The sequence below is a fragment of the Taudactylus pleione genome, unplaced genomic scaffold (assembly GCF_031769625.1).
Source record: "Taudactylus pleione unplaced genomic scaffold, aTauple2 ptg000085l, whole genome shotgun sequence".
In the NCBI taxonomy this organism is placed as follows: Eukaryota; Metazoa; Chordata; class Amphibia; order Anura; family Myobatrachidae; genus Taudactylus; species Taudactylus pleione.
Window position 1 is genome coordinate 5526145 of NW_028284487.1, and position 19618 is coordinate 5545762.

General features: G+C 42.9%; 1 protein-coding gene across 1 annotated transcript in view; it reads left to right on the forward strand.

Annotated features, from left to right (window-relative positions):
* LOC148530696 (uncharacterized) overlaps positions 1–19618 on the forward strand; it is a 79728-nt gene that overhangs the window by 14225 nt on the left and 45885 nt on the right. The window contains exons 3-6 of the mRNA XM_088468283.1: positions 13002–13233; positions 13664–13948; positions 15379–16134; positions 16267–17059. Coding sequence (XP_088324409.1) covers positions 13002–13233; positions 13664–13948; positions 15379–16134; positions 16267–17059 — 2066 coding nt within the window. The remainder of the gene's footprint in view (positions 1–13001; positions 13234–13663; positions 13949–15378; positions 16135–16266; positions 17060–19618) is intronic.

The window sequence follows — 19618 nt, forward strand, 5'->3', positions numbered from 1 at the left end:
TAGACTGGAGGCAGCAAGGTTGAGAACACTGCAGGCTTGATTCGGCTGGAAACAGACTGACACAGCTTGACTTGGCTGTGGTATGAAAATGCTGCAGGCAGCTGAGAAGTAGGCCGCGGCTGCAGGAGTCACTGCTGCGTGAAGTCCAAACAGTGAGGATGTGAACAGATGGAACAACGGCAGATGACACACAGGTGAATCCAGGTTAGGCAGACATGCACTGGACACAGGAACTGCAGAACTAAGTAAGACTAGCTGGAACTCAGGCTTCTGGGCACAGGACAAACATACTCTGGATATCAGACAATATCACCGGTACAAAGTGTAGAGCTGGCTGTAACTTATCAGAAGCAGGGACCAATCAAAGCAATCCCTGCAGGGAGCCATCCCTAATGACAGACTAGTATGCAGCTGAACTCTGCACACAGACAGACAGGAATGCAGCAATGAGTTTCACACAGACAAGACAGGATTCCAGCTGCCTGCAACAGCCAGAAAAAGACATGATGCAGTGTCTCAATTGCAACTATGGCCGGGACGTGCCACCAAGATGATCCGCTGCCGCAGATCATAACACTTTCTACAATTGGGCTTCCACTCAAACATACTACTGAGAATTCACTAACAAAAGTGATTAATGATCTAATTATACTAAAGTCTAAATATCAATAGTATGGGATTCCATTCCACAGCCAATAAACTCTCCACAGCCTTCAAAACTTTAAACTCTTTGAAAACCCATCTCTTCATTACAGTTTAAATTAGTCCCACCTATACTCCTCACACTGGTACTTCCCTGCAGCTGTCCCAATCTCAACTCTGAGCCACACTTGCTCTTCTGGATTCAGCTGTCCCCACTTCCAATTAGAATGTAAGCTCTCACATGAGTGGGGCCTGCCCTACCCTTTGTTTTCATGATTGCATTTTTATGTATGACTGGTATGTCCTTGATTAATTTATATCCTGATTTTCACACTTTCTGATGATTTGGAGCACTGTTGCAACCTCCTCTTATCTAGCATTCCCTTCACTCACCTATCCCCGCCTCAATCCATCCTAAATGCCACAGCAAGACTGATCTTCCTCTCTCACCAGTTTCAATGTTTTTTAACACCCTACCTTAAGTTCTCTCCCTCTACTTTGTTTTATGTTAGTGAGTGAGTGAGTGAGCGAGTGAGTTAGTTAGTTAGTTAGTTAGTTAGTTAGTTAGTTAGTTAGTTAGTATGCCATCCAAATGTTTCATAAACATTGTGATTTTCACCACTGGCAATATTAAACTTAGAAAGCTTGTATACGGCACCCAAAGCAAAGCAGATGGTGGTACTTAGAAAATACTCCATGACACATTGGTTTTCTGTTTATTTTATCCTGTTTCAAACACATTTCTGCTATAAACTTTAGCCAGAGTAACAAACATTGACTGTGCCTTGAGCTTATAAAATATGTGTAAATATATGTACAGTATAAATATACTGTGTGTATATATATATATATATATATATATATACAGTCAGGTGCATAAATATTGGGACATTGACAGAATTTTCATATTTTGGCCTCTATTCACCACCACAATGGCTTTGAAATGAAACAAACAAGATGTGCTTTAACTGCAGACATTCAGATTTCATTTGAGGGTAATTACATCCAAATCAGGTGAACGGTGTAGGAATTACAACGGTTTCTATATGTGCCTCCCACTTTTTAAGGGGCCAAAAGTAATGGAACAGTCAACTCAAAAGCTATTTCATGGACAGGTGTGGGCTATTCCCTCGATATTTTATTATCAATTAAGCAGGTAAAAGGTCTGGAGTTTATTCTAGGTGTTACATTTGCATTTGGAATCAGTTGCTGTCGACTCTCAATATGAGATCCAAAGAGCTGTCACTATAAGTGAAGCAAGCCATCATTAGGCTGAAAAATCAAAACAAACCCATCAGAGAGATAGCAAAAACATTAGGTGTGGCCAAATCAACTGTTTGGAACATTCTTAAAAAGAAAGAACACACCGGAGAGCTCAGCAACACCAAAAGACCCGGAAGACCACGGAAAACAACTGTGGTGGATGACAGAAGAATTATTTCCCTGGTGAAGAAAAACCCCTTCACAGCAGTTGGCCAAATCAAGAACACTCTCCAGGAGGTAGGTGTATATGTGTCAAAGTCAACAATCAAGAGAAGACTTCACAAGAGTGAATATAGAGGGTTCACCACAAGATGTAAACCATTGGTGAGCCACAAAAACAGGAAGACCAGATTAGACTTTTGCCAAACAACATCTAAAAAAGCCATTACAGTTCTGGAACAATATCCTATAGACAGATGAGACAAAGATCAACTTGTACCAGAGTGATGGGAAGAGAAGAGTATGGAGAAGGAAAGGAACTGTCCATGATCCAAAACATACCACCTCATCAGTGAAGCATGGTGGTGGTAGTGTTATGACGTGGGCATGTATGGCTGCCAATGGAACTGGTTCCCTTATAATTATTGACGATGTGACACTGACAAAAGCAGCAGAATGAATTCTGAAGTGTTTCAGGCAATATTATATGCTCATATTCAGTCAAATGCTTCAGAACTCATTGGACGGCGCTTCACAGTGCAGATGGACAATGACCCGAAGCATTCTGCAAAAGCAATCAAAGAGTTTTTTAAGGCTAAAAAGTGGAAAGTTATGCAATGGCCAAGTTAATCTCCTGACTTGAATCCGATTGAGCATGCATTTCACTTGATGATGACAAAACTGAAGGGAAAATGCCCCATGAACAAGCAGGAACTGAAGACATTTGCAGTAGAGGCCTGGTAGAGCATCACCAGGGATGAAACCCAGCGTCTGGTGATGTCTATGCGTTCCAGACTTCAGGCTGTAATTGCCTGCAAAGGATTTGCAACAAAGTATTAAAAAGTGAAAGGTAGATTTAGGATTGTTTAGTTTGTCCCATTACTTTTGGCCCCTTAAAAAGTGGGAGGCACATATAGAAGCCGTTGTAATTCCTACACCGTTCACCTGATTTGGATGTAATTACCCTCAAATCAAATCTGAAAGTCTGCAGTTAAAGCACATCTTGTTTGTTTACTTTCAAAGCCATTGTGGTGGTGAATAGAGGCCAAAATATGAAAATTCTGACAATGTCCCAATATTTATGCACCTGACATATATATATATATATATATATATATATATGTGTGTATATATATATATGTATATATATATATATATATATATATATATATTAGGGGTGTGCACCGGCCACTTTTTGCGTATTGGTTTTGGATCTGGATCTTTCTTCGTGTTTTGGATCTGGATTGGTTTTGCCAAAACCACCCTTCCGTGTTTTGGGTTCTGGGTTTTGTGTTTTGGATCTGTATTTTTTTTTAAAAAAACATAAAAACAGCTAAAATCATAGAATTTGTGGGTTTTTCTGCTCCTATGCTATTATTAACCTCAATAACCTTAATTTCCACTCATTTCCAGTCTATTCTGAACACCTCACACCTCACAATAGTGTTTTTATATCCAAAAGGTTGCACCGAGGTAGCTGGATGACTATGCTAAGAGATACGAGTGGGCGGCACAAACACGTGGTCCATCTCGGAGTGACACTGCAGTGGCAGACAGGATGGCAGTTTGAAAAACTAGGCCCCAAACAGTACATAATTCAAAGAAAAAAAAGAGGTGCAAGATGGAATTGTCCTTGGGCCCTCCCACCCACCCTTATGTTGTATAAACAGGACATGCACACTTTAACAAACCAAACATTTCAGCGCCAGGGTCTGCCACATGACTGTGGCTGAAATGATTGGTTCGTTTGGGCCCCCACAAAACAAGCTGGCAATTAATCTGTCCCTGCACAAACTGGCTCTACGGAGGCAAGATGTCGTCCTCATCCTCCTCATCCACCGATTCCTCACCCTCTTCAGTGTTGTGTACATCCTCATCCTCACAGAGTATTAATTCGCCCCCGCTGGAATCCACAACCACAGGTCCCTCTGTACGTTCTGGAGGCTGGTCTCCCTGGAAGAGTTGATAATTCATTTTATGAACATCATCTTCTCCACATTTTGTGGAAGCAACCTCCTACGCCTTTCGCTGACAAGGTTCCCGGCTGCACTAAACACTCTTTCGGAGTACACACTGGAGGGGGGGCAACACAGGTAAAATAGAGCCAGTTTGTACAGGGACCTCCAAATTGCTTCTTTTTCCTGCCAGTACAGGTACGGACTGTCTGACATGCCTACTTGGATGCTGTCACCGATGTAATCCTTTAACAGACAGACGCACGCTTGTCGCTGCTGCTTTAAGGATGCAGGTGCGGCTACAGCCCACACAATTCACAAAGACAGAAAAAAAAAGAAGAATATTTTTATTGTTTGTGGAGCACACTTTGAGGGTTACACCACCCTTTAACAGACAGACGCACGCTTGTCGCTGCTGCTTTGAGGTCAGTATCACATGCAGTGACAGTAGACTTGTCAGAAATTGTTGGCACGTCCTTCAGTCCGGACCAGATGTCCAAACCGGACCTTGACTTATGACACAGGCGCACGCTTGGCGCTGCTACTGTGTTGATGCACGTGCGGCTACATCGCACACAAGTCACAAACACAAAAAAAATAGTTTTTTATTTTTTGGAGCACTTTGAGGGTTACACCACCCTTTAACAGACAGATGCATGCTTGTCGCTGCTGCTTTGAGGAAGCAAGTGCGGCTACAGCCCACACATTTCACAAAGACAGAAAAAAAAGAAGAATATTTTTATTGTTTGTAGAGCGCACTTTGAGGGTTACACCACCCTTTAACAGACAGACGCACGCTTGTCGCTGCTTCTTTGAGGATGCAGGTGGAATCTAGACGGTATTTGGAACCGGGGACACACTACCTCCATCAATTGTCTAAATCCCACTGCACTAATGGCGGATACCGGACGCACGTCTAACACCAACATAGCAGTCAAGGCCTCAGTTATACTTTTTGCTTCAAGATGACTGCTGTCGTACTTCATCCTCATCGCTAGGGACTGTTGGAGGGTCAATTGTTTAGTAAAAGTAGTGATGTTCCTACTTCCTCTCTGGGATGATGAACAACTCCCATCAGCAGCAACAGCACTAGGAGGAAGTGGTTCTTGATCTTTCCCTATTTTATTTTTATCGGAGAAAGTTTGGTCCTCCATTTATGTTATATTGATATATACGTGCGGCTAAGGCGCACACAAACACAGAAAATATTTTTTTATTTTTGCTGGAGAGTAGTGCACTTTGTGGGTTACACCGCCCTTTAAGAAATGAGCCAGCCGGCTCTTTACTTATGGGATACAGGCGCACGCTTGGCGCTGCTCCTTTGTTGATGCACGTGCAGCCACAGTGCACACAAGTCACAAACACAGAAAATATTTTTTTATTTGGTTTGGAGTGTACTTTGGGGGTTACAGCACCCTTTAACGGTCAAGCCAGCCGGCCCTTTACTTATGACACAGGCGCACGCTTGGCACTACTTTGTTGATGCACGTGCGGCTACTGCGCACACAATTCACAAACACAGAAAATATTTTTTTATTTGGTTTGGACTGGAGTGTACTTTGGGGGTTACAGCACCCTTTAGCGGTCAAGCCAGCCGGCCCTTTACTTATGACACAGGCGCACGCTTGGCACTACTTTGTTGATGCACGTGCGGCTACTGCGCACACAATTCAGAAACACAGAAAATATTTTTTTATTTGGTTTGGACTGGAGTGTACTTTGGGGGTTACAGCACCCTTTAACGGTCAAGCCAGCCGGCCCTTTACTTATGACACAGGCGCACGCTTGGCACTACTTTGTTGATGCATGTGCGGCTACTGCGCACACAATTCACAAACACAGAAAATATTTTTTTATTTGGTTTGGAGTGTACTTTGGGGGTTACAGCACCCTTTAACGGTCAAGCCAGCCGGCCCTTTACTTATGACACAGGCGCACGCTTGGCACTACTTTGTTGATGCACGTGCGGCTACTGCGCACACAATTCACAAACACAGAAAATATTTTTTTATTTGGTTTGGACTGGAGTGTACTTTGGGGGTTACAGCACCCTTTAACGGTCAAGCCAGCCGGCCCTTTACTTATGACACAGGCGCATGCTTGGCACTACTTTGTTGATGCACGTGCGGCTACTGCGCACACAATTCACAAACACAGAAAATATTTTTTTATTTGGTTTGGACTGGAGTGTACTTTGGGGGTTACAGCACCCTTTAACGGTCAAGCCAGGCGGCCCTTTACTTATGACACAGGCGCACGCTTGGCACTACTTTGTTGATGCACGTGCGGCTACTGCGCACACAATTCACAAACACAGAAAATATTTTTTTATTTGGTTTGGAGTGTACTTTGGGGACTACAGCACCCTTTAATGGTCAAGCCAGCCGGCCCTTTACTTATGACACAGGCGCACGCTTGGCACTACTTTGTTGATGCACGTGCGGCTACTGCGCACACAATTCACAAGCACAGAAAATATTTTTTTATTGGTTTGGACTGGAGTGTACTTTGGGGGTTACAGCACCCTTTAACGGTCAAGCCAGCCGGCACTTTACTTATGACACAGGCGCACGCTTGGCACTACTTTGTTGATGCACGTGTGGCTACTGCGCACACAATTCACAAACACAGAAAATATTTTTTTATTTGGTTTGGACTGGAGTGTACGTTGGGGGTTACAGCACCCTTTAACGGTCAAGCCAGGCGGCCCTTTACTTATGACACAGGCGCACGCTTGGCACTACTTTGTTGATGCATGTGCGGCTACTGTGCACACAATTCACAAACACAGAAAATATTTTTTTATTTGGTTTGGACTGGAGTGTACTTTGGGGGTTACAGCACCCTTTAATGGTCAAGCCAGCCGGCCCTTTACTTATGACACAGGCGCACGCTTGGCACTACTTTGTTGATGCACGTGCGGCTACTGCGCACACAATTCACAAACACAGAAAAAATATTATTTTTTTAGCACTTGGGGGGAGCACCCCTGATGGACAGAGCACCCCCTGGACAACACTACAGCACCCCTTTAGGACTGGGACACTGCACAGGACTTTGGAGTGGACACAGCCCCTATGGAGAACTGACTGCACAACACAGTCCAGCCAGCCCCTATGGACTTTGAAGTAGTGGACACAGCCCCTATTAACAACAGCAGCACAGCACAACACAGCCAGCCCCTATGGACTTTGAAGTAGTGGACACAGCCCCTATGGACAACAGCAGCACAGCACAGCACAACACTACTCTGCACTACACTACACTACACAGCCCAGCCAGCCCTAACTCCCACCCTCCCTCTTCACTGTCCACAGCCGAGTGAGAAAATGGCGCAGACGCGGGTACCTTATATAGGATCCAAAACCCGCGAGACCCGGAAGGCAGGATGATGACGTTTTGCCTCGATTTCAGATCCGAGTCAGGCGGGAAAAGTCGAGCCTGACTCGGATCGGCCTCGGATCGGGGGGGTTCGGATTTCAGAAATCCGAACCCGCTCACCCCTAATATATATATATATTAGGGGTGAGCGGGTTCGGATTTCTGAAATCCGAGCCCCCCCGATCCGAGTCCGATCCGAATCAGGCTCGACTTTTCCCGCCTGACTCGGATCTGAAATCGAGGCAAAACGTCATCATCCCGCCTTCCGAGTCTCGCTGGTTTTGGATCCTATATAAGGTACCCGCGTCGGCGCCATTTTCTCACTCGGCTGTGGACAGTGAAGAGGGAGGGTGGGAGTTAGGGCTGTGTAGTGTAGTGTAGTGTAGTGCTGCTGTTGTCCACTACTTCAAAGTCCATAGGGGCTGGCTGTGTTGTGCTGTGCTGCTGTTGTTAATAGGGGCTGTGTCCACTACTTCAAAGTCCATAGGGGCTGGCTGGACTGTGTTGTGCAGTCAGTTCTCCATAGGGGCTGTGTCCACTCCAAAGTCCTGTGCAGTGTCCCAGTCCTAAAGGAGTGCTGTAGTGTTGTCCAGGGGGTGCTCTGTCCATCAGGGGTGCTCCCCCCAAGTGCTAAAAAAATAATATATTTTCTGTGTTTGTGAATTGTGTGCGCAGTAGCCGCACGTGCATCAACAAAGTAGTGCCAAGCGTGCGCCTGTGTCATAAGTAAAGGGCCGGCTGGCTTGACCGTTAAAGGGTGCTGTAACCCCCGAAAGTACACTCCAGTCCAAACCAAAAAAAAATTATTTTCTGTGTTTGTGAATTGTGTGCGCAGTAGCCGCACGTGCATCAACAAAGTAGTGCCAAGCGTGCGCCTGTGTCATAAGTAAAGGGCCGGCTGGCTTGACCGTTAAGGGTGCTGTAACCCCCGAAAGTACACTCCAGTCCAAACCAAAAAAAAAATTATTTTCTGTGTTTGTGAATTGTGTGCGCAGTAGCCGCACGTGCATCAACAAAGTAGTGCCAAGCGTGCGCCTGTGTCATAAGTAAAGGGCCGGCTGGCTTGACCGTTAAGGGTGCTGTAACCCCCGAAAGTACACTCCAGTCCAAACCAAAAAAAAAATTATTTTCTGTGTTTGTGAATTGTGTGCGCAGTAGCCGCACGTGCATCAACAAAGTAGTGCCAAGCGTGCGCCTGTGTCATAAGTAAAGGGCTGGCTGGCTTGACCGTTAAGGGTGCTGTAACCCCCGAAAGTACACTCCAGTCCAAACCAAAAAAAAAATGATTTTCTGTGTTTGTGAATTGTGTGCGCAGTAGCCGCACGTGCATCAACAAAGTAGTGCCAAGCGTGCGCCTGTGTCATAAGTAAAGGGCCGGCTGGCTTGACCGTTAAGGGTGCTGTAACCCCCGAAAGTACACTCCAGTCCAAACCAAAAAAAAAAATATTTTCTGTGTTTGTGAATTGTGTGCGCAGTAGCCGCACGTGCATCAACAAAGTAGTGCCAAGCGTGCGCCTGTGTCATAAGTAAAGGGCCGGCTGGCTTGACCGTTAAGGGTGCTGTAACCCCCGAAAGTACACTCCAGTCCAAACCTAAAAAAAAATTATTTTCTGTGTTTGTGAATTGTGTGCGCAGTAGCCGCACGTGCATCAACAAAGTAGTGCCAAGCGTGCGCCTGTGTCATAAGTAAAGGGCCGGCTGGCTTGACCGTTAAGGGTGCTGTAACCCCCGAAAGTACACTCCAGTCCAAACCAAAAAAAAAATGATTTTCTGTGTTTGTGAATTGTGTGCGCAGTAGCCGCACGTGCATCAACAAAGTAGTGCCAAGCGTGCGCCTGTGTCATAAGTAAAGGGCCGGCTGGCTTGACCGTTAAGGGTGCTGTAACCCCCGAAAGTACACTCCAGTCCAAACCAAAAAAAAAATTATTTTCTGTGTTTGTGAATTGTGTGCACTGTGGCTGCACGTGCATCAACAAAGGAGCAGCGCCAAGCGTGCGCCTGTGTCCCATAAGTAAAGAGCCGGCTGGCTCATTTCTTAAAGGGTGGTGTAACCCACAAAGTGCACTACTCTCCAGCAAAAATAAAATAATATTTTCTGTGTTTGTGTGCGCTTTAGCCGCACGTATATATATCAATATAACATAAATGGAGGACCAAACTTTCTCCGATAAAAATAAAATAGGGAAAGATCAAGAACCTCTTCCTCCTAGTGCTGTTGCTGCTGCTGGGAGTTGTTCATCATCCCAGAGAGGAAGTAGGAACATCACTACTTTTACTAAACAATTGACCCTCCAACAGTCCCTAGCGATGAGGATGAAGTACGACAGCAGTCATCCTGAAGCAAAACGTATAACTGAGGCCTTGACTGCTATGTTGGTGTTAGACGTGCGTCCGGTATCCGACATTAGTGCAGTGGGATTTAGACAATTGATGGAGGTAGTGTGTCCTCGGTTCCAAATCCCGTCTAGATTCCACCTGCATCCTCAAAGCAGCAGCGACAAGCGTGCGTCTGTCTGTTAAAGGGTGGTGACACCCTCAAAGTGTGCTACACAAACAATTAAAATATTGTTCTTTTTTTTTTCTGTCTTTGTGAATTGTGTGGGCTGTAGCCGCACCTGCATCCTTAAAGCAGCAGCGACAAGCGTGCGTCTGTCTGTTAAAGGGTGGTGACACCCTCAAAGTGTGCTACACAAACAATTAAAATATTGTTCTTTTTTCTGTCTTTGTGAATTGTGTGGGCTGTAGCCGCACCTGCATCCTTAAAGCAGCAGCGACAAGCGTGCATCTGTCTGTTAAAGGGTGGTGACACCCTCAAAGTGTGCTACACAAACAATTAAAATATTGTTCTTTTTTCTGTCTTTGTGAATTGTGTGGGCTGTAGCCGCACCTGCATCCTTAAAGCAGCAGCGACAAGCGTGCGTCTGTCTGTTAAAGGGTGGTGACACCCTCAAAGTGTGCTACACAAACAATTAAAATATTGTTCTTTTTTTTTTGGTCTTTGTGAAATGTGTGGGCTGTAGCCGCACCTGCATCCTTAAAGCAGCAGCGACAAGCGTGCGTCTGTCTGTTAAAGGGTGGTGACACCCTCAAAGTGTTCCAAAAAATAAAAAACTATTTTTTTAATGTGTTTGTGACTTGTGTGCGATGTAGCCACACTTGCATCCTCAAAGCAGCAGCGACAAGCGTGCGTCTGTCTGTTAAAGGGTGGTGACACCCTCAAAGTGTGCTACACAAACAATTAAAATATTGTTCTTTTTTTTTTGGTCTTTGTGAAATGTGTGGGCTGTAGCCACACCTGCATCCTTAAAGCAGCAGCGACAAGCGTGCGTCTGTCTGTTAAAGGGTGGTGACACCCTCAAAGTGTGCTACACAAACAATTAAAATATTGTTCTTTTTTCTGTCTTTGTGAATTGTGTGGGCTGTAGCCGCACCTGCATCCTTAAAGCAGCAGCGACAAGCGTGCATCTGTCTGTTAAAGGGTGGTGACACCCTCAAAGTGTGCTACACAAACAATTAAAATATTGTTCTTTTTTCTGTCTTTGTGAATTGTGTGGGCTGTAGCCGCACCTGCATCCTTAAAGCAGCAGCGACAAGCGTGCGTCTGTCTGTTAAAGGGTGGTGACACCCTCAAAGTGTGCTACACAAACAATTAAAATATTGTTCTTTTTTTTTTGGTCTTTGTGAAATGTGTGGGCTGTAGCCGCACCTGCATCCTTAAAGCAGCAGCGACAAGCGTGCGTCTGTCTGTTAAAGGGTGGTGACACCCTCAAAGTGTTCTACACAAACAATTAAAATATTGTTCTTTTTTTTTCGGTCTTTGTGAAATGTGTGGGCTGTAGCCGCACCTGCATCCTTAAAGCAGCAGCGACAAGTGTGCGTCTGTCTGTTAAAGGGTGGTGTAACTCTCAAAGTGTTCCAAAAAATAAAAAACTATTTTTTTAATGTGTTTGTGACTTGTGTGCGATGTAGCCACACTTGCATCCTCAAAGCAGCAGCGACAAGCGTGCGTCTGTCTGTTAAAGGGTGGTGACACCCTCAAAGTGTGCTACAGAAACAATTAAAATATTGTTCTTTTTTTTTCTGTCTATGTGAATTGTGTGGGCTGTAGCCGCACCTGCATCCTTAAAGCAGCAGCGACAAGCGTGCGTCTGTCTGTTAAAGGGTGGTGACACCTCAAAGTGTTCTACACAAACAATTAAAATATTCTTCTTCTTTTTTCTGTCTTTGTGAATTGTGTGGGCTGTAGCCGCACTTGCATCCTCAAAGCAGCAGCGACAAGCGTGCGTCTGTCTGTTAAAGGGTGGTGTAACCCTCAAAGTGTGCTCCACAAACAATAAAAATATTCTTTTTTTTTTTCTGTCTTTGTGAATTGTGTGGGCTGTAGCCGCACTTGAATCCTCAAAGCAGCAGCGACAAGCGTGCGTCTGTCTGTTAAAGGATTACATCGGTGACAGCATCCAAGTAGGCATGTCAGACAGTCCGTACCTGTACTGGCAGGAAAAAGAAGCAATTTGGAGGTCCCTGTACAAACTGGCTCTATTTTACCTGAGTTGCCCCCCCTCCAGTGTGTACTCCGAAAGAGTGTTTAGTGCAGCCGGGAACCTTGTCAGCGAAAGGCGTAGGAGGTTGCTTCCACAAAATGTGGAGAAGATGATGTTCATAAAATGAATTATCAACTCTTCCAGGGAGACCAGCCTCCAGAACGTACAGAGGGACCTGTGGTTCCAGCAGGGACGAATTAATACTCTGTGAGGATGAGGATGTACACACTGAAGAGGGTGAGGAATCGGTGGATGAGGAGGATGAGGATGACATCTTGCCTCCGTAGAGCCAGTTTGTGCAGGGACACATTAATTGCCAGCTTGTTTTGTGGGGGCCCAAACGAACCAATCATTTCAGCCACAGTTGTGTGGCAGACCCTGGCGCTGAAATGATTGATTTGTTAAAGTGTGCATGTCCTGTTTATACAACATAAGGGTGGGTGGGAGGGCCCAAGGACAATTCCATCTTGCACTTCTTTTTTTTCTTTGCATTATGTACAGTTTGGGGCCTAGTTTTTCTAACTGCCATCCTGTCTGCCACTGCAGTGTCACTCCTAGATGGGTCACGTGTTTGTGCCGCCCACTCGTGTCGCTTAGCATAGTCATCCAGCTACCTCGGTGCAACCTTTTGGACATGAAAACACTATTGTGAGGTGTGAGGTGTTCAGAATAGACTGGAAATGAGTGGAAATTAAGGTTATTGAGGTTAATAATAGCATAGGAGCAGAGAAACCAACAAATTCTGTGATTTTAGCTGTTTTTATGCTTTTTTTTAAAAAAATACAGATCCAAAACACAAAACCCAGAACCCAAAACACGGAAGGGTGGTTTTGGCAAAACCAATCCAGATCCAAAACACGAAGAAAGATCCAGATCCAAAACCAAAACACAAAACACGAAAAGTGGCCGGTGCACACCCCTAATATATATATATATATATATATATATATATATATATATATATATATATAGTTCAGGTAAATTTTAATTGTCACAATTAACCTTATACTGCATTGCTCCGTAATTCCTGATTTAAGACATTGTTTTTATTTTGCTGCAGGGGAACTGCAAGAAGCAGCTGCAGATCTTACTGTCAAGGCACTGTAAATGTCCTGAATCTAACAGCTATGCCACAAGCCACACAGATCACACCTGCAATTCACTTATTAATAAGCTGCCAGGAACGAATAATTACTTTTGTAAGCATTGCCACCTCACAGCATACCTGGGTCATGTTGGCCAAGATCCAGTAAATTCCAGTCTATGCCCAAGTCAGCATATTGAGTTACAAGGTAAATGCTTTCTTTCCTACGTCTGTGAAGCCTTTATGTAAAAAAAAATTATGGGTCTCGCTACAAAGGGGGCGTGCTGTCGATGGTGAGTGAGAACGCCTACCATCTGGGGCCGGCCCCACTGACATCACAAGTGATGTCAGTGGGAGTGCTCTCGGCTCTGATAGAGCCGAAAGCACTCCAGGGCTTGCGGCAACGAGACCCTACCACAAGGGTCTCGTCGCAAGCCCGATGGTCTTGACCATTGCGACCATCTTTTTGGCCGCTCGCTATAGCTGTGGGTGGTCACCCACAGCTATGCGAGCGGACAGGAGGCCGCTAAAAAAAACAGAGGAACGGCCCTGATTCAGAGCGATCGCTCTGTCAGAGCGTCCGGCTCTGAATCAGGGCCTCTGTGTATTGATATTGAATTCTCTCTCTCTCTCATTAGGTTTTTGTACCCATACGGCATGTTGTTGCAATATGTGTCCCCATTGTAATGGACATTCTGGAACTGAAACCCAGCAATATCCTCAAGTCATAAATAACAATGATGGGCACATTAAAGGCAGAACTATACATACCCATGTCCATGGAGATTCCCTTCAATGCATAAGGAATACTGATAAGTATGGAATTTACACAGAAAAGTTCTTCATGGGGCCACAGCAAAGGCTAAAGAGAGATGGAGTTGATGTTGGGACATCTACAGAAGACAATTCCAGGGAAATACCAGGTAAAAAACATTCATATTTATCTATTATATATGAGATTTACCTGTCCAACATCTTCTTAGCAACATCCAAGGACCATTCCAGGCTTCCTATGGCCCAGTAGACTTTTACATGACTGTGTTATGCAACAAGAGGACATTTGCTTATATGTGTTGTTTCAGCTGTTCTATGGATCATACAAACATTTTACTTGGAATATGGTGATGTTTTTTGCAATAAATTTTCTGAATAATACCACTACATAGACTGTTCTATTTATATGTAACCTGACACCCGGCCCCTTAGAAGAAAGGTTTATTGCTTTGCCTAAACCTGAGAACAAGGTTATGCAGCAACATGCTGAGGGCAATCTTAAACATGTTTCTATTCACTTTTCCAGTAAAAGGCCTGATGGCAATCATACAATGACTTTTGCTGCCTTCCTTGATCACAGCATGTGTTTTACCCATAATATTTTGCCTATATTGTAACGAATTTGCCTGTTATGCATGATTCAATTGGGGTGATTCAAACGATTTTTGCCGGCGGCTGTCAGTGCCGGACACCCAACAAAGCAATTCAATTGTTGCTCCGTCTCTGCTCGCCCCCTCCTGAGAAATATGAGATGACGGTAGTTTGGGCAAACTATCTGGAAATTTAGATGGGTATAGCCATTTTACACGGCTAAACCCGGTCTAACTAGGCACTATAAGAGTGATAATTAATGGGCGCCCAAAACAAGTGAATTGCAACATTGGGCGCCCATTAATAACCACAATTCTCAGCCGCATGCGCGTCCTAATGCATACGTCGGAGCAGCCATCATCACTATTATTGACACTTACCCCATGCTAGGTGCAGGAGATCTGAATTTGGCATCCAGAATGCATACACCTGAATCAGTACAGTGAGTAACTCGGGCAACATGCCCATGACATACAACAATACACCTACAGACAGTTACCTTCGATGCATTTGCATTGTTGTCATCAAGTTGCCACCCAGAAGTGGCCATCTCTGCGTGACTCAGAATCATATGTACTGTCGCAAAGATGTACATGCAGCCCAGCACACATATGCAGTAAGCGAAACATTGCTAGATGCAGCCACATATGAAGTTGCGTGCCACTCGGACTCATGCCACTCGGAATCAGGCTCGGAATGCTTACAGCTCAGCGCCATGTGCCATTAGCTAGAGCTTACCTGGAAAAGCAAATACAATAGAACTTATTTAAAATATAATGAAACTACAACAAAATATTTTTGTCATGTGGCCCACTATGATTAATGTATTTTCTAATTTATTTGTGGTAGACTCATTCCCCTATAACCCACGTCTGGAATTATGATTTCCATTACACATTTGGCCTTTACTTGCATGTAAGAATTATCAGGATTTTTTTCTGATTTCTTTTTGGATAAATGAATATGACATCTATTTTATATTTCACAGTTTTACCTGAAGCTGTTGCATTTTCTGAACATCAACAAAAGTCATCTGCATCTTCCTTCACATCCCAATATGTTCCATTAGCTCCATCTGCAACACATGATAATAATGGAAATGACCTCAAAACATCAAACAAAAAAACCCAGAGCATCTTGGCAGAACAGTTACATGAAAGATCACCAGAAGAAGAAACATCTGAGCAGAATATGCTGGCACATGCATTAATTAAACAACAGTCCTTTCATTCAGAAAACAGTACGGAAAGGCTCGGAGTGTCATTCAGCTTAACAGCAAAAAGTGTTTATGATGGTTTTGAAAGAGGTGATGGGATAATTGATATTGATCAAGTAAACAAAGAAATCAAAAGCTCCAAGACAAATGGTAGTGGCGACATTTCTGAGGTATCGCTACAATCTAGACAAGAATCAAAGATGAGCAACTATTCAGAAGAGGAAAGCAAAAGTGAAGTAACAGCATCTGCGGAGGACAGGATGACTACAGAAAGTAATAGTGTATGTTCAATGTCAGGTAGGGGACAAGAAAAGAATGAGCAGAGCATTGTTAATAGAGAAGCTAAGTGTGAATTAGGTCCACTTTTAGTAGACCGTTTTTTTATAAAGAGAGATAGAAAGGAAGTGATTATGGGGTTGGACGTAATGGGGCAAGAAAATGAAAAGAGTGAAAGTCAGAATGAAGAATTAGAAGAAGATGTTGAAGATGATGATGATGAAAATGATGATGATGATGACGATCATGATGGTGGACATTATGATGATCATGATGATGATGATGTTGATTATGACGATGATGATGATGTTATTGATGATGTTGATGATGATGATCAGGATAATGTTGATGATAATGATGATGATGTTGATTATGACAATGATGATGATGTTGATGATGATGATCATGATAATGTTGATGATGATGGCGATGAAAATGCTCATGATGAAAATATGGAAATTATAAAAGGAAATGTTGAATTTACAGAGAGAAAAACATCAAAAAAACAAATGACAAACAATATAGGAGAGGTGGTTAAGGAGGACAGAGGAATCAGTGGTATGTATGGAGTGTATGGAGTGGACAGAGAAATAAAAAGCAACAAAGCAGGTCAAGAAAACAAAGAAAAGACAGAATCAGAACGATCAGGACATAAAATTGTCGTAGTGGGTGAGGGGGGACATAAGATTGGGAAGGACAGAAATAATCATGGAAATTACACTGAGAACAAAGACAACGTAGAAAACAGAAGGACATCTGGGAAAGATGAAATAATAAGTGAGGAGGAGGGAAATGGAAGCCAGATAGTTATTATAGATGGAGGCGCACAAATAGATGTAGTAGAGGAGAGGTGTAACACTGAGGCTGAGAATGAAACAGGTATAACACATAAAGAAAGAAATGAGGAAGAGTCTAACACAGAAGAAGAAAATGATATAATCAGTGAAGGAGAGACAGAAGAGAAAGCAGGTACCTCTGAAGAAGAGCAGTCCCTTTGTGAATACCAGGATGAAGGAGACAGCCTAGATGGCTCAGAGGAAGAAGAAAACTCTGACTTCTGGGGCAGCAAGGATGAGGGAACTAAATCAGGAATGGAAGAGATGGAGGAGCATGGAAGCCTGGGGAAATCACATCAAGAAGAAGCATCAAAACAAATTAACATAGACAATTCCACAAGGTAAACACATTATTTTGAATATAAAAATGAGTGAAGTAACTGTGTTTATGAAGTCATCATTAGTAGTATGTTGCTTTGTAGTATCTTTGTCTGTAATAATGCTATGATGTTTTAGTAGTGCGCAGCACAGACTGCATAGTGCTTTGGCTGTTTTTTTTTTTTATTATTATTTACTAATATCTTTGCTGATAGACAGGTTCAATCGAATAGCATGCAGTGTGAGTTATCTCACCAGTCACAACAAAGTACTTTTTGCTTAACCAGGATCAGTGTGTGATGCAGTGTAGCAGACTGCTGTTTGTTAATAAAACAGGTAAGGTCTCCATAACACAATTGCAGTTTGAAACTATGTAGTTTTATAAGAAGTACTTTAATGTTCAGTTTTTTACAGGGTGGGCTTTTTTATGCTATGATAGCGAGATACATGCTCAGCCTTTGTAGCTTGCTGTCGTTTGCCACCTGTTGAATGGTAAATATCATAGGCCTGTTAAGCCAGACAGGTGACATCAGGTCATTCCACATAACAAAACCACTTTGTACAAACACATTTTTAACAATACAGTGTAAGCTTATCACCGTCAAGCCTCAGGTTGATAAATAATAAGGTTTGGGTCTAAAAGCCAAATTCCAAATGTATCAATTTGCAAGCCACAAACAAAACAGGTCTTTGGTGAAAAGTCAGCTGTAGACTTTTATATTTCTGTGGAATAGGGGCAAGAATGTCAGACATGCGAATCAAACAAGCTTGTTTTTCAGTCATTGTCAAACTCATCTGCTCCACTGTAGATAGGTGCTATAAAAATTGTTAATATTCCACACATAAATTTTCTGTAGTACTATTATTATTATTATTATTATTATTAATAATAATAATAATAATATATTTCATTTATGTTTCAGTATTGTGATATAGGGAGACTTTAACCCAAATGCCTCAAAAATGTCATAAACATTAGTTCCCTTTGCATTCACTGTTTTTGCAGCATACAGGGGTGACAATAGCTCTATAGCTGATAATAGATGTTCACTGAGCTCCTTGTACCATGAGGTATCATTGATTAACAACTTTTGCCAAGGAAGAATAATCAGAGATGATCAGTGATTCAGAGACTTTTTGAGAGAATTCTGCATTTTTCCGCCTACCTCCCAGTCTCAGGATCTACTTCCCCATCTCAAAGAGTTCTTGAAACTGGGAGTCGCATATCTTAATTCCACCGATTATTCTGTAGCCTTTAGCAAGAAGTCACAAAGTGGCACATTTGTAGCTACTCTGCACCTCTCCTCCATAATCTGTATTGGCAGCTGTGGTTGGAATCTACTATACCTAGTAGACATTTTACATTATTCTGATTGATGAAAAGTGGTGGCCGCTCACTTTGGCACAGTGCTTAAGAGGGTCTCCAAAAACAATAAGGGAAAGGTGTTAATAAACTAAAGTTTTTATATTCCTACATGAACCATAGATGCAAAATACATTTTTCAGTTGTACATAAAAGTGTTCATGGTAGTATTGTTCATAAATAAAATTGTATTATATTTTTCCTCTCTTCTTCATCATCAAAAATAGCTATAGTCATCTCTGGCTAATGTTGCTTCTGGTCCTGTAACTGTCTCAAACTAGATAATGTATCTGGTATCCCTACACTCAGAAGAGGTAGACTGTTACAGTTTGGGGTCATATTCTGGGATTACATTATTGTTTGAAAGTAATAATTAGAGATGTGCACCGACACCCGTGTTTTGGTTTTGGTTTTGAATCCGGATTCTTCTTCGTGTTTTGGTTTTGAAATCTGTATTTTAAAAAAATAAAAAACAGCTAAAGTTACGTCATTTTTACCTGTTAGCATGCAATCCAAAACCTGAGTATTTAATTCTGAGTTTGCAGTAAGATCTGAACCGGGACTTGGTTTGACTTGGTACCCCAAAGTGGATCCAAACTCGGCTCGGTTCCACTCGAAACCCCTAAATTCGGTTGTTGTCGTTTCTCTGAGAACCGGACCCGCACATCTCTAATAATAATAGGAAAAATGTACTAAATGTGTTTGTTAAAGTTTATGGTGTTTGATTTGGTGGATTCAAATATCTGGAATATTCTTAGAGAAAAAAAGTTGTATGGTACCTTTTATGTAAAGAGGTGGAGCTAGGGACTCAAGCATAGGAAACTCCAGGAATAGCCAGTAGTCCATAGCCAGAGAAGATAGTCATTCTAGAGCCTGTGGTCAGGAGCCAGAGAAGGAAGTCCTTCAGGAGCCAGGGGTTAGTAGCTAGAGAGATAGTCATCTGAAAGCCACGATTCCAAAGCACAAGAAAGCAGCCAAGAAGGTACATGATTCTGAATGCTGGTTTGCAGAGACAAACTCAATAAACTGTCTGTATGTGAATTGCAGTTTATAGCACTGGAAGTTAATGAATAAGCATCAGGTACTTGCAGCATGTTAAAAGTAATTGTTTGTTAATCCGCCTGTCTGGCCTAATGCTGCTCCTGGAAAAGGTAACTTAAACCTGCTGATATTGTATGTGTGCACCTATTGTTCACTAAATAGAGACTTCACTGCTGTA